At 37.8% G+C, this 15,254-nt stretch overlaps 2 protein-coding genes and 1 pseudogene across 2 annotated transcripts; 2 read left to right on the plus strand and 1 right to left on the minus strand.

Annotated features, from left to right (window-relative positions):
- The first annotated feature begins 2,261 nt into the window (after positions 1-2,261).
- Positions 2,262-3,416, plus strand: LOC132787702 (putative nuclease HARBI1; annotated as a pseudogene).
- A 3,123-nt stretch (positions 3,417-6,539) lies between these two features.
- LOC132787703 (uncharacterized) lies at positions 6,540-7,257 on the minus strand. The gene is made up of 4 exons (XM_060794967.1): positions 7,239-7,257; positions 6,966-7,155; positions 6,756-6,909; positions 6,540-6,673 (listed from the first exon to the last, which is right to left on the minus strand). The coding sequence occupies exons 2-4, from the start codon at positions 7,077-7,079 to the stop codon at positions 6,540-6,542; spliced, it is 402 nt and encodes a 133-aa protein (XP_060650950.1). The 5' UTR covers positions 7,080-7,155; positions 7,239-7,257.
- Positions 7,258-11,912: 4,655 nt separating this feature from the next.
- LOC132787704 (uncharacterized protein K02A2.6-like) lies at positions 11,913-14,677 on the plus strand. The gene is made up of 3 exons (XM_060794968.1): positions 11,913-12,673; positions 13,241-13,540; positions 14,404-14,677. The coding sequence occupies exons 1-3, from the start codon at positions 11,913-11,915 to the stop codon at positions 14,675-14,677; spliced, it is 1,335 nt and encodes a 444-aa protein (XP_060650951.1).
- The last annotated feature ends 577 nt before the right edge of the window (positions 14,678-15,254 follow it).

A 15,254-nucleotide genomic window follows, 5' to 3' on the forward strand; every position in this document is an offset into this window, starting at 1 on the left:
GTTGTTTTTTTTATTTTTTTTTATTTATTTTTAGTGTTTGTCACTGTGTTATTGCCGTTGCTGGTTGAGCAACGTTGTTGATTTCTTGTTTTTATAACGCGATATTTGCACACGCGTGGGTAATCAAAATTACCACTGGTTGGGCGCCAATTAATTAAATCAATTAGATTGTTTTACTTTAACCAAGAGTTTGATTAAATTTATTAACACCTGAAATCCAAGAACTTGAAAATACAAGGCGGAGTATTTCTTATTACTGTTTATTACAGGGCCGATGTGCCTCTGTTCGAATGAACTAACATATGTAACATTTGCAACAAAGCAATCCCGCAACTTATGGTTACGAGATCGTTTCATAGCGGCCACGCAAATATGCTGTGGTTGCCGGCTATGCAACGACATCCGGTCAAATGCTTATTCAGCTATGTATTTGGCCAGTGTCGTATTCGGTCAGCGAACTCAGACCTTTTGTTTGTCTTAACTTCTACATCAACAGCTGACAAGACTCCGGGATCGCTTGTGCGAGACAATTTACAACCATTATACCAATAAGTTTATGTGTGATATGACTGTATATGTGTACATCATTCGCTGATAAGGCACCGGGATCATCAATACACAGAAAATCATAAAAAGAAACCAACGAAAATGGCAAAAAAAAAAACAAAATTCACCATCTCAAACTACTGTGTGTGGTGACCGTGTGTGTGTCGAAAAGTACGTGGTTACCTTGAATGAGTGTGGTTGTATTGCGAGCAGTGTTGCCAACTTGGCTATTTTCTAGCCAGATTTGGCTATTTTGCATGACCAACCACTCAATTTTGCTAGAGCCTGTTATGTTGGCTATTTCACAAAAAAAATTTGCTATTTTTTAGCTATTTTAAATTATTTGTAATATTTGACTATATTTATTTATTTAAAGTCGACTAAAAAAAAGTGGACCTTCAAATTTAATTTTCGGAAATCGTATATTGGCAATAGAGACGTTATTTGTGGCTATCGATATATACACACCACGTTTACCGCCCAGCGTGACCGAATTGTGTATTTTAAATACTTAAATATTATTTACCCCTTTGTAGCTTTTGGGTACTTGGTATTTTCTCAACATCGTTTCGCGCTCGCAATGCTACCATCTCTAATTCAAATTCACTGATTATTGTGTTTGTGCGGTTGTTTCTTAAATTGTATAGACAAAAAAGTTCGCGATGCTTAGTTGGAGGTTCCCCAACTTAAGGACTGTATTCCAAAAGATTTAACTAACAAATCAAAAGCATTTTGCAAATATTGCAAATGCACATTAAATGCAAAGTTGTGGGACTTGAAATCGCCCGTTGAAACTAAAAAACACAAGGCAAACCTTGAAGTACGGCGAGGTAACCAAACAATAGAGTTTCCCAAAACATCTACAGAGACATTCTCAAAGGAATCTCTGCTTGTTTGTGGCTCAACACTGTTCAATCAGTTCGGTTGACCACCTTAATAATTTGTGCGCGCAAATCTTTAAGGAACGCCAGATAAAAATTCATCGAACAATGTGCATGGCAGTTATAAAAAATGTGCTGTCGCCACATTTCCAGGAATGTCTGCAAAACGACATGCAAATTCAAAATTTAGCTTATTGATTGATGAATCGACAGATACAAGCTTTACAAAAATACTTGATGAGTTTACCGCATTTTTCTAATATATTGGTTCCGAGGAGGTGGAAATTGCGCAAGTTTTAAACATTTTGCTTATCGAGGAAGAACCATTAGATTTTTTACACTGAATGTACAAAAATATAAGATTTTGTTATTGAAAACTAACGGCTATTTTAATTTACTATTTTTTAAGAAATCTTGCTATTTTTGGCTATTTTTTTATGCTTTCACTGCTATAAACGACCACTAAGAGTTGGCAACACTGATTGCGAGTGGTCGTTGTGGTTTTGTAGTTGTGTGAACAATCGTAATGAAACGACCTCTGGCGTCGAGTCAGTGTTGCCAGATTTTGGGCGACAGCAAAAGCTAGATGGAAGGAAAAAATAACACTGCTTCTTTTGTGGTTTTGGCAAGAACCGTTTTGTTACACACAAGAGAATGACAGTTTTCACTTTTGGTTTTCGTTTTGAGACCAAGACCGAGATTTTCGTTTTTAGGTGCTCCGGTTTTCACAAGCTTTTAGTTATCGTTTTGCTATCAGAAAGCTTCATTTCTCATCATTTCTTGCTGCCGAAACAGCTGATTTGAGTTTTGGTCAGAAGCAAACAACGCGTAAAAATGCCTTTTTTATTTTCAATTGCATGTTTCGAAGCCAAAAGAAAGCAAAAGTTATTTGACTTAAGAAAATCTAAGCAATTAAGATGTAATACATGTGTTTTTAATATGTCTGACGACCGGTAAGTCACATTTGCAACATTCAAAATTTTGCCTCTAATTAATGTTTATTGCAGATTTGTCCAATCATTTAGGATTGATAAATTAAAAACATATTGGAGACAGTTAAGCCACATTTAAAAGTTACCACACTGTCTCACTTAATGCAATTAGTTTCTGTATTGCGATATCTTGCTACTGGGTGTTATCAGTTTTCAATCGCCAAGGACCATCACATAAACATAGGACGAAGCACATTTGGAAAAATTCTCCACATATTTATTCCGTTGCTGAACAGGCTTCTTTGTCAGGATACAATTTTGCCTTCAGATGTCTAGCCAGCAAATGCGGAAATCTAGCGAATACTTCTTTAGCAAATATCAACTGCCAAGAATAGTCGCCTGCGTGGATGGAACTCATATAAAAAAAAGTGAAACCTGTAAATAATGCCTCTGTTTTTTTTTAACAGAAAGGGCTATTACAGCATGAACGCCATGGTTGTAAGTAGAATGTCTAAATTGGATATAGTTACGTTAAGATTTTACTTTTACCTACAGGTTTGCAACTACAATATAGAGATTATCGCTATTGATGCGACACACCCCGGATCCTGTCATGATTCTTTTATTTGGAATCATTCAAGCGCCAGGGAATATTTATCCAGAACAATAAATTAATATTTTGTTTTGGCAGATTCTGGCTACGCACAGGAGAGTTTCGTGTTAACTCCCCTACAGGAGCGAAGAGATGGGGACGCATCAGCATCGATTTAACTTAAGATATGATGGAGCCAGAAACACAATAGAACGAACAATTGGTGTGCTTAAAAGCCGTTTCCGTTGTTTACAACGATGCTTAAATTATCAGCCCATTTTTTGTTGCCAAATTGTTAACGTATGCTGTGCTTTGCACAACATTGTATGTAGAAGACGGAATTTGTCAATAAGTGACGACTTTCAATTGGAGGATATTGAACATGCTATGAATGATAATGACATTGAAGGAAATGATGACGGACCATCTGTACGCGACGAAATTGCTCTATCTCTGTCAATATAACAAAATAAATAAACAAATTATTCATTGCAGTTATTAAAATGTATTTATTCATTTTTTTTTTAAATTTGTTCAAATTTTGAAAGTAGCTCCTTTTTTAAATTTAAGTCTTCTTGTTGAAGACTTTCCATTTTTTTGGAAATGCTCAGACATTGTTAAATTCATTTATTTCATTTCATCTAATTGAGCTACGTACAGACTTCGCGACGCTTTCTCCTCGGTTCCTCCACCTCCTCTGTGGCTATCTCCTCAACTTTTTCCTTAGCCACCTCTTCTTCTACCATGGTGGTTGGTGTTCCATATGCCAGAGCGCCAACTCCCTAGATGATCTCAAAAAGCCCGCAGAGCTTCGCCACGTCCTCCTCCATGGCTGTCAGTAAGGACCCCCGCCCGTAGCCCTGACCTCTGCCTTATTTTGAGCAATTTTCTTGCGAATATTGGCCTTCCAATCGCACCAAACCTGGAATGTATTATTATAATATATTAGTTTGTCATAATTTTGGGGATACTCATACCTTTTTCCATCCCGCAACATCTTTAATTGGAGGCCCAATTGCGTTCAAGACACCTGCAAGCTCGCTCCATTTAGCTTCTGCAGCCACACGATCGTCTTTGGCAAATGCACGCGCCAGATTTTCGTTAGCCTGCATAAAATTGAGAATAATTTCATCCTGAAATGTTGATTTGTGTTTCCCCTGCAAACAATATATTAGTATTTTTGTTTTTTATAAAAATAAACTTTTTTTTACTCACATTTTTCAAAATCAGTTGAACGGCAATCAGCTGTTTCCCACAAATAAAAGGGATCCCACCTTTTTAATGGATTTCATTCCGATGTTTTAAACAATTTCTTTTATACAGTTTTAGCACATAAGTAATTAAATTAAATTAATTAATTTTAAAAAAACATATTTTACCCAACTTCAACAAATTTAATGCCATCCGTTTGATTATACAAGTATCCACCAAAAGTATGGCAGCCTAGGCGATAATTCATGGTGTCGGATTTATCGGTCGCTCACCAAAACGAAAATTGTTGTTGCCGACTTCAAAATTTTATTTCCAAATTTGGATGGGGTCAGAAATTAGTCGTTTTAAAAATACTTACAAGCCTAATTGATCTTCTAGCGGTCTTAAAATACAATAAACCAATGAGTCAACTACTTTTTTTTGTTTTGCAAATAAGATCCGATTTAATATAGAAAAAGGCCTTTACTTTTTATTTCGGCAAGACAAATTTTCTCGTTTTGCAATTCGAAAAAATCTTGTGAAAGTGAAAATGGGAGCACCAATTTTTTCGTTTTCAAAACGAAAACCGAAAGTGAAAACCGGAGCATGCCCGATATTAAAAAAAACGAATGAATAAACTTAAAGCTGCACAAATATTACACAAAACAAAAAAAAAAAAACACACACACAGTGATACCACTAACCATACAATACATACATATGTAGATGCTTCATTCCATACAAATTTTTGTATCATTAAAAACTGAATTATGGCGACCCCAGTCGGGTCGAGCGCTGCGATTCAAACACCAGAGCCTCTTCGGCTCATTCGAAAATTCGATGTTCTAAGTTAGAAAGGGAATGAAAAAATGTAAATCGCATTAAAAAAAAACAAAATATGCATATATTCTCGATCAGGAGTTGTACCCGGACCCACAACATGTCGGGTTTGCAAACCACCAACAGAGCCAACGCGGTCCTTGTGCAGGCGCCATTTAACTTCAAACATATAGAACGCAAGCAATTGTTGCTGTCCTCTTCTTCGAGACATTCGTCGCGGCAAAACAAAATCGGCGTGCGCTAACTGCTTGTCAGGGAGGCAACTGCACGTTGCAAAACTTCATATGCATACACATACTAATATAGGCGAGCATGTAGATACATACACGCATACATAGAAACGAAAGCAGAGCGCAACGAAATACGCTCGTGCTCATGTATGGTTAGTGGTGATACTGTTCCCTACGGCAAATGTCAAGTAAACATGTATGTATGTGTATGTTACCTTCGCTTGTGAATTTCTTGCTGTGATTCTGTGCAATACCGCCAACAGCTAATATACTTTGATTTAATTTGAGAAGATATAATAAATAACTTTAACTTTAAAACCTGTGGGAATCTGCACAGAGCAGCGAGATCGCCAAGGAGAGCGACGATGCTAGCATTGGACACGAGCGATGAGTGTCAAGAGAGACGAGAGTTAGTTCAACATAAGTGAGCGAGCACGACAGACGTGCGTGAAGTAAAGAAATAAAATAAACGAAATTTAAGTACCACAAAGTGCGTGTTTATTACTTGATATCACGGGTCTTTACATTGGCGACGAGGTAAATTTACTATCTTGTGCAAAATAAATAGGAATTGAATTTATAAGTGCATTTTGAAATTTACTATTTCTAAGTGAAACTCAATTCCAGTGAATTGGAATATAATTCCAATGTAGGTACATGAAAACGAACGAAAAAGGAGGGCGAAAGTAGAACACAAAACGAAAAATAACGGCTTTTGTGTCTATGTTGGCGTGAGAGGCTTCGCTCTTAGAGACGATGTTCTCCACGCAAGACGAAATCTCTAAGCATAGAGTAAAAGCCCTGCAGTTCTGAGCGCTAGTTCGTTGCTGGTGAAATAAGCGCTTACCAGGAGCCACTCACTACTTACAAAGTGGCGTCTAGCCATGCGTTTCTTAATTTCCGTTTTTGTATGAAATGTCCGCAAATAGGGTCAATCGCCACCGCCTCGATTACCACGAACTAGTGAAATAGTGCAACATATTAGGGTCAGTAAAATAAGTGCTTACATTAGACCCCATGGAACGGCCGGTAAAATAAGTGCTTACATGGGACCCCATGGAACGGCCGGTAAAATAAGTGCTTACATGGGACCCCATTGAAGGGTCAGTAAGATAAGTGCTTACATCGGACCCCATTGAAGGGTCAGTAAGATAAGTGCTTACATCGGACCCCATGGAAGGGTCAGTAAAATAAGTGCTTACATCGGACCCCATTGAAGGGTCGGTGAAGTAAGTACTCACATTGGACCCCATGGAGGGGCCTGCCATTATAATTTAAAAAACATGTACAATTGCAATTGCAGTTTTTATTTAATATACATTTTTCTTTATTCTATTGGGGTTTGTTCTTTAATTGCTTTTAGGCAGCACGAGTTTTTAAAATATCTCTTTTTTTGGAGCTGCAGGGCCTTTCTCAATTGTTCCTCAGCTGGGCCAATACCGCCGACTGCAGTTATTGCATCTAGAAATAAAAAGGATTAAAAAAGTTTTAATAAATTGAAATGGATAATGATTATTAAATAATTATCTTTTAAAATACTCACCGATCATAACGCCAAAGAAATTGTCTTCTTTTCTTAAGGACGCTTTGCGCTGAACGCCATCCACATTATACGCCAAGACCACTTCATTGGCTAAAATATTTTTTAAGTTTTTTAGTATCCCGCCATTTAATATTAAATTTTTTATTGCATGGATCTGTGAACGAATTAGATCTTTAACTAAAAGACAATTTTTTATATGATTATACATACATAGAGCTCTCGGTTAGCGATGTTTATATTCGAATTAACCTCAATCAGATCATCTACGGTCTGAATAGGAAATTGACATGCCAACTTCTGCATCTGTCCATGGTCCTTGGTCATCCCTTTAATGGAGGCTGTTTGCTCCGAAGAAGCTTCTACAAGGATCTCTATTTTTTTTCCATGACTTTTTGTTCAGCTGAATATAAATATATAAATATAATATAATATAATAATGAATATAAAAATATAAAAATCAGTAATCATTCAAGATACTCATACCTTTTAAGGTCCTTACTTCATCCACAACTTTTTCGAGAGCCTCTTTTGTTTCGACTGCAAATAAAAAACAAATTCAAATTGGACGAATTTAAAAAATAACTTAGACACTCACCTCGAGAGGAACTAACTTGTTCGGTGAGATCCGAAATAATCTTCTCAAGGCGCTCAATAGTCTCTCCACATTTGCATGATTTCGTATCTAAAAAACAACAGTTTTAATACATAATTTGCTACAGCTGTCTTAAATATTTTTTTAATCTTACCAGTGTTAAGAAACTCCAATCGCTGAATTTTTCTGGCTGGGCTGTCCGACATCGTCTCGTTTGTTGATTTTGGGGGCTTTTATATAATATATATGACAAATTTTTGGGGTTAAACAGATAAAAGTACGACAATATCCTCAATCATCAATATGGTGAAGTAACGGCATTATAATAATATCCTTTAAATATGGTATTGCGACTGCTTTACAAATCAACTGGTTTAATACCCAAGTCAGAGGATCTTATAGGCTCCGTATAAAAGTTCCGCACATTCTTGAATCGTCTTCCTTTAAATGTATCTTCCATAATTGATTCTATTCTAATCGGAATATCCCCTTCGATGTAACAATAATTGTTTGGTTCCTTCTGGTTTAATATTATTAAATTTTTTCTATTTTCGGTCTCTAATCTCTCTTGGATAGGTAAATTTTGTTCTTCGTCAATTCTCCGATGAATTTGCTCTAAAATGTTTGTTGGCTTTCTGACAAAATTTTTCAAATGTTGCAAATAATTTTCAAATGCATAAGCAGAGCCTTTAACTGGATCGCCAACCTGTTCCACCGTTTCTTTTACATGTAGTAGGCTATGTATGTTATATGAAACACTATTTTCTCCAAATATAATTGGAAAATTTGAAACAAATAGGTTCAACATTCGCTGACAGGTTTCCAAATTAATTGATCGCTGATATGGACAGCAAAGCATTCTATACGCACAATGCAACAACAAAAACACATAATATTGGTCGTCAGATAATTCATTTTTGAGTACAAATATTCCCGTATAGAGTAAAAATTGTCTAAATTCCGTTGCTTTCCAGTTGTATAGTTCACTTAAGGGTCTTGGCTTTCTTGCGAATTCTTTAGGCATCTTTTTGCGTATGTCAATTAATTTTTGAGATATTTTAGATTTCTTGTCGTTCGTCAATTTATTATAAGTCTTATTTGTCATCAATCGAACAAGAAATTTACGCATGACTCCTAAGTCAAATAAATGCATGCAGTCTAGTGGAATTTGGGAAACCATTTTTACATTCACTGTTTCAAAGGGTGTCATTTTTGTCAAATATTGTTTTAAGTGATGATCGGAATATTTCCTACTTTTGAAGTCCTCGTCGGTTATTAAGTCTTCACTCTTTGTTGTGTATGTTAAAACATTATTTATTTTTTTTCCGACTTGTAAGCATTTTGAACATCCATGCGAAGATGTATGTCCGGGAGTCCCACTGATGTAAGCCCTAGCTGGGGCATCACAAACAATAGCCCTTAATCTTAATTGTATATTTCTTTCGTCTGTGTCAATTCCATTTTTAAGAAGATCTTTTAGCTCACAAGTAAATTGGCTTAGAAATTCGTCCAGACTATTGGGCTTAGATTTTCCCAAAAATATTCCAACAGGGACAACAGGAGAATTTTTAATATTTGTTACTTTTATCAAAATTGGCCACAGTTGCGAATTTGAACTTTTGAATAGCGGAATTCCATCAATGTTTATGTCAATAGTTATGTCGTCGGTAAAATTAATTAACCTCAAAAGCTGAGCAATCTGAGTTTTAATGCCAATGTGCAAATAACGGCCACCACTCATTTGCATTATTTCAGCTTTTTTAGGCGCACTGTATTTGTAAAATGATCCGACATCTAAACTATTTTTTTTTAGTATTCGAACTAAATCAATTGCACAGTCACGTGTTGGCCTGTGTTTTAGAAACCATTTTTTAAGATCGTCATTTAAGTTATTGTTACCGTCGTTTCTTTTCGTCTTTAGTTCATTGTCAATATTGTCTTCATAAATTATTTCCTCCAAAAAATTCGCTTCACTGTCATTACTTCCATAATGTAAATTTTTTCTAATAATTTTCACTTCCTCTTTTGGCACATTTTTGTTCTCCACTGTGGAACTTAACTTTTCTTTATATTTTTCTTTTTGCTGCTGCTTTAGCCTTCTTATATGTCGTTCACTATACATTATTGTAACTGCTTGTCGTACTTTTATTGTTTATTTAATATTTACACATTAATATACATATAATACAAACATATATTATTTATTAAGTCACTCACCTAATAATCGATTGATCCGCTTTGCACTTCTCAACTCAAATGCTTGTAAAAATTTCGTCAGCCAGCAAACACAGCTGCGTTTAAGCGAAAGAGTAGCACAAAATAAAACAAACTGTTCTTTCTGTACAATTGTTTTTGTAAGCAGTGCACCGAAGACGCGTAAACAAACAGCGATGTAAAGCATAATCGAAGTTTTGTCTTTAAACTTGTGTATACTTTTTCCACAAAATAACAAAAACAAAAGCAATGCTTGCCGTTATTTTGTACTTATGCTTTAATGCGCATATATTTATTAACTAGGTGGTTCGACGTTCGATTACTATAGGGTTAATCTAGTAAGTACCCATGTAGTGATCGACGAGGTAAGCGCTTATCCAGCGCCAATCGCAAACTCGAGTCGACTCGGTGGTTCGACGTTCGATTACTATAGGGTTAATCTAGTAAGTACCCATGTAGTGATCGACGAGGTAAGCGCTTATCCAGCGCCAATCGCAAACTCGAGTCGACTCGGTGGTTCGACGTTCGATTACTATAGGGTTAATCTAGTAAGTACCCATGTAGTGATCGACGAGGTAAGCGCTTATCCAGCGCCAATCGCAAACTCGAGTCGACTCGGTGGTTCGACGTTCGATTACTATAGGGTCACTTTAGTAAGTACCCATGTAGTGATCGGCGAGGTAAGCACTTACCCAGGGCAATCGACACCTCCAGAACTGCAGGGAGGAAAGAGAAGGAGAAAATGATGAAGTGTTAAATTTAACAAGTCCATCGCGGCAACGTACACACGTTTGTATGTGAGCCAAAGAGAGTGAAATTATTCTAACAAAGAGAGGCTGGGTGTCATACAAGCCAAAATATTAAGAGAGACATTGTATATGGAAAAGGCTGAGTGTGGGAGATAAACCTATGCAAGCTACATATACAGATGCAAATAAGTACGAATATACATATGTACGTACAAAGAGAAGGCTGTGCGAAAGAGTTTCGTCTTGCGTAAGCCAAATATTAAATCGATCGTGTATAAAATACAAGTCGACAAAAAGAAAACATGTAAAAGGCTGAGTAATAACTAGCCAATATTTACTTATAATAAAATCTTGTGTTTCAGATAAGAGTACTGATAATATTCTTAAACCATTTCTATGTGACACGATTGAAAAATCGGTGCTCAGAAATGAATGGGAAAAATGGTTAAGAGCGTTCACCATAGCTATGGAGGTTGACCAAATTGAGTCACCAAAAACCAAGAGAACAAAACTACTTCATTTGGGTGGAGTACAGTTGCAGACTGTTGCATACTCACTACCAGGCGCAATAATTGAATATGATGAAAAGCTGGACAATGATGTTTGCGGTATTTTAATTGAGAAGTTAAATGCCTATTTTTCACCTAAGCAAAATTCCACGTTCGAACGACACCTTTTTCGCAATTTGGCTCCACAGGAAGGGCAAAATTTCTCGAAATTTATTCTTCGGCTACGACAACAAATGTATAAATGCTTCTTTGGCGAATCGAAAAAGGAAATCGAGGAAATCTGTCTTAAGGACAAAATACTGGACTCGTGGGCATCTCCTGAATTAAAGAAGAAACTTCTGAGTAAAGAGCACTCCCTAGACGAGATTATTGAGGCGTGTCAAGTCGAGGAGCAAATTAACAAACAAGCCGAAGCCATGCAGAAGCCAACCGTTGAGACAATAAACAAAATTGTGGCTCGTAAAACAAAACCGGGAGTGGAATGTTTTAGGTGTGGTCGGATGGGTCATGGCAATAGTGATCCCGTTTGCCCGGCGCGACTCGCCAAATGCAATAAATGCTCGAAAATAGGGCATTTTGCACGCAAATGCAAGTCGAAACAATATCCTCAGCCTAAAAATGGAAACCTCAAGCGTCGACTAGATGACGATTGTGCTGGAGAGGGTCGACCTGATTTCAAAAGGAAGAAGGAAAGCTCGAATTGCTTTAGAATATGCAGCGACGAGGAAGAAGAGCTTATCAGCTGCAAAATTGGAGGCCAAGAAGTTTCTCTTATTATCGATTCTGGTTCGCGATTCAACCTCATCAGCCATATAGACTGGGAAACACTGAAAAGGAAAACCCCGGCGGTGTTTAATGTGAGATCACATTCACAAAAACAATTCCGAGGATATGCTTCTGATCAATTACTAGAAGTAATTTGTGTTTTTGAAGCACCGATATCAGCGGTACCAGATGTCGAGGTGATTGCTACATTTTTTTTTATTAAAAATGGACGACAGTCATTACTGGGGCGTGAGACAGCCATAAAGCTAAATGTTCTTCGTCTTGGCCTAAGTGTCAATCGGGTTGAAACGACCGCACCATTTCCCAAATGGAAGGTGTCGAAATAAAGCTGTGCATTGATCCACAAATCAAGCCTGTTCAGCAGCCGGTGCGGAGGATCCCAGTGGCACTTGAAGATAAAGTTGCAGCGAAGCTGGATGAAGCTTTGAGGCGAGACATTATTGAATCTGTTACGAGTCCGAGTCGATGGATCTCCCCAATTGTCCTGGCGTTTAAGGAGAATGGCGATATTCGACTCTGCGTGGATATGCGTCTGGCGAACAAGGCAATTCGTCGAGAAATGTATCCATTACCAACATTTGAATCTTTTATGACCAAACTTAAAGGTGCACGATTCTTTTCGCGCTTAGACTTGAAAGACGCTTATCATCAGCTGGAACTGGATGAAGACAGCAGGGAAATCACAACCTTTATAACACCAATGGGACTTTTTCGATATAAAAGACTGATGTTCGGAGTAAATTCTGCTCCAGAAATTTTTCAACGTCATCTCGAGCAGCTGTTAGTAGATTTTCGAAATGTTATGAACTACATCGACGACGTTATTATCTTCGGAGAAAGTCAAGAGGAACATGACAAAACCGTAAGAGATGTCTGCAAGGTATTCAGGGAAAACAACGTACTGCTTAATGACCAAAAATGCGTTTGGAAAAGCAAAAAACTTAAATTTCTTGGCCACATTCTATCCGATAGAGGCATTGAAGTCGATCCCGATAAAGTTGATGCTATTAAAGCATTTCGAGAGCCAATCAATAAAGAGGAGATACGAAGTTTTCTCGGTCTGGTGACGTATGTAGGGAAATTTATTCCTGATCTAGCAGACTGTACGGAACCTCTATGTCAACTTTTAAAGAAGGACACGAAATTCAGCTGGGGCGAAACAGAGAAAAACGCTTTTCTCAACTTAAAGAATCGACTGGCATATGTGCCAAATCTTCAATATTTCAACCCTGGAAATCGCACCCGTCTCATAGCAGATGCCAGTCCTGTAGCACTCGGAGCAGTTTTATTGCAGTTCTCGGCTAACAATGATCCCTTAATTATTTCATTTGCAAGCCGAGCATTATCGGATGTTGAGAAACGTTATTCACAAACGGAGAAAGAAAGTCTGGCCCTAGTCTGGGCGGTAGAGCGATTTTATTACTACCTGGTTGGACTTCGATTTGAACTGGTGACCGACCACAAACCTTTGGAAGCAATTTTCAAACCAACATCGAAACCACCAGCTCGTATAGAGAGGTGGCTCCTACGTCTGCAGTCATACGATTTTAAAGTAGTGTACAAAGCAGGAAAAGAGAAGATTTCTGATGCGTTATCACGACTTTGTCCGCTAACACTACCCAACACTTGTGAAAGAGAAACCGAATACAGTATCCTGCATATCATCGAAAACAGTATTCCAAAATCGATGACCATCTCGGAAATTGCTAAGGACTCGGTGAAAGACGAAGAAATCATTGATGCGATGGCCTGTGTAGAGAACGACGAGTGGAAATCGGAGTCCCCAAAGCAATTTTATCCATTCCGGTATGAGTTGTCAACAATAGGACCTCTCCTTCTGCGTGGTAATCGTATCGTTATTCCAACATCACTTCGAAATCGGATTCTTGAGCTGGCTCATGAAGGGCACCCAGGAGAATCGGCCATGAAAAGGCGGTTAGATTATTAAGATCGAAAATTTGGTGGCCTCGGATCGACCGCGACGCTGAAAAATTCGTAAAACGCTGCAAAGATTGCCTCCTGGTTTCTCAACCAGCCAGACCAGCGCCCATGGATAGAAATCCATTTCCAACTGGCCCATGGATTTGGGTAGCGTCCGACTTGCTGGGTCCTTTACCCAATAACGAGTTCATCCTGATTTTTATAGACTACTACTCTCGATATATGGAATTTAAATTTTTACGCTCTATTTCGTCAGCTAGCCTCATTGAAGTAATGAAGGAAATATTTTGTAGATTAGGTTATCCAAAATACTTAAGAACTGACAACGGTCGACAATATATCAGCTCAGAATTCGCGGAATATTGCAAAATTTGCGGAATAGAGCAGGTGAAGACACCACCCTATTGGCCTCAGGCTAATGGGGAGGTAGAAAACATGAATAGATCTTTAGTGAAACGATTAAAAATCGCGTATTCAAATTCAAATAATTACAAAGAGGAGATTCAGAAGTTCGTACTCATGCACAACGTGACGCCACACGGGACTACAGGAGTAGCTCCAACTCAGCTTATGTTCAATAGGGTCGTTCGCGACAAAGTTCCATGTATAGATGACATTGATGAACAATTTACAGACTCGGCTGAAAGGGATAGAGATTGTATACTAAAACAAAAAGGGAAAGAACAGGCAGACAAAAAGAGAGGGGCTAAAGAAATCGAAATAAAGGTGGGGGATAAGGTGTTTTTGAAAAATGTCATTTTCACAAACAAATTAACTCCAACTTTTGGCGACACCGAATATGAAGTAGTAGAAAGAAACAATAATATTATTAAAATTACGGGTAAGACACTTATTAGGAACGTGTCCCATGTCAAGAAGATTCCAATAACGACAAGCGAGGCAACGGCATCTGTAATTTCTCCTTTAGGTAACGCTCGAGATAATAGGACATCGGTACAGGACTACCAGGAAGATGGGGAAAACAAGGAACATCGAACGGAGCGGTTGGCGGAAAGTTTACATCAACCGTTGAAGCTGAAACTTGTTAATAAAGGAGGGATGTGGGAATCTGCACAGAGCAGCGAGATCGCCAAGGAGAGCGACGATGCTAGCATTGGACACGAGCGATGAGTGTCAAGAGAGACGAGAGTTAGTTCAACATAAGTGAGCGAGCACGACAGACGTGCGTGAAGTAAATAAATAAAATAAACGAAATTTAAGTACCACAAAGTGCGTGTTTATTACTTGATATCACGGGTCTTTACAAAACCCATTGAAAATAATTAACATTTGTAAGCTGAAGCAACTTCTAGAACAATCCACAAGCAACTTAACATAACATTGCCGTCACATGTTCACTAACCTCTAAAATACACCTTATTGAATATTTATTAAATCAATGCATTACAGTTGAAACCGATAATATCCATTAAAACAACAAAGTGGAAAGAGACAACATACACTAACACCGACAATCAAAATGTAACGCTAGAAGAACATACTTTATATCTTTAACACAACACTCATGTTTAACAATAAGACACTCATTTATTTTGTATAAACAAAATTGTCAACCTCTGCAGTGTGATTGCCACCGCAGTTGCCACACTTTTTCGAGTTGCAGCCATATTTGCTCGCTAGGCAGTGTGCGGAGCCATGAAGCTCTCCACAAACTAGACACTCCGGGCGCAGTTTACAGTATGACCTT

This window comes from Drosophila nasuta, chromosome 2R (genome assembly GCF_023558535.2).
Source record: "Drosophila nasuta strain 15112-1781.00 chromosome 2R, ASM2355853v1, whole genome shotgun sequence".
In the NCBI taxonomy this organism is placed as follows: Eukaryota; Metazoa; Arthropoda; class Insecta; order Diptera; family Drosophilidae; genus Drosophila; species Drosophila nasuta.

Bases quoted from the DNA above. Each gene is read 5' to 3' on its own strand.
- LOC132787703 (XM_060794967.1), bottom strand. From the start codon at position 7,079: ATGACCAAGGACCATGGACAGATGCAGAAGTTGGCATGTCAATTTCCT. The intron at 6,910-6,965 runs GTATGTATAATC...ATTCGTTCACAG, and splicing joins TCGCTAACCGAGAGCTCTAT to ATCCATGCAATAAAAAATTT. The intron at 6,674-6,755 runs GTGAGTATTTTA...TTTTATTTCTAG, and splicing joins TTTCTTTGGCGTTATGATCG to ATGCAATAACTGCAGTCGGC.
- LOC132787704 (XM_060794968.1), top strand. From the start codon at position 11,913: ATGGAAGGTGTCGAAATAAAGCTGTGCATTGATCCACAAATCAAGCCT. The intron at 12,674-13,240 runs GTATGTAGGGAA...CACTTGTGAAAG, and splicing joins AGTTTTCTCGGTCTGGTGAC to AGAAACCGAATACAGTATCC. The intron at 13,541-14,403 runs GTTAGATTATTA...GACACTTATTAG, and splicing joins GAATCGGCCATGAAAAGGCG to GAACGTGTCCCATGTCAAGA.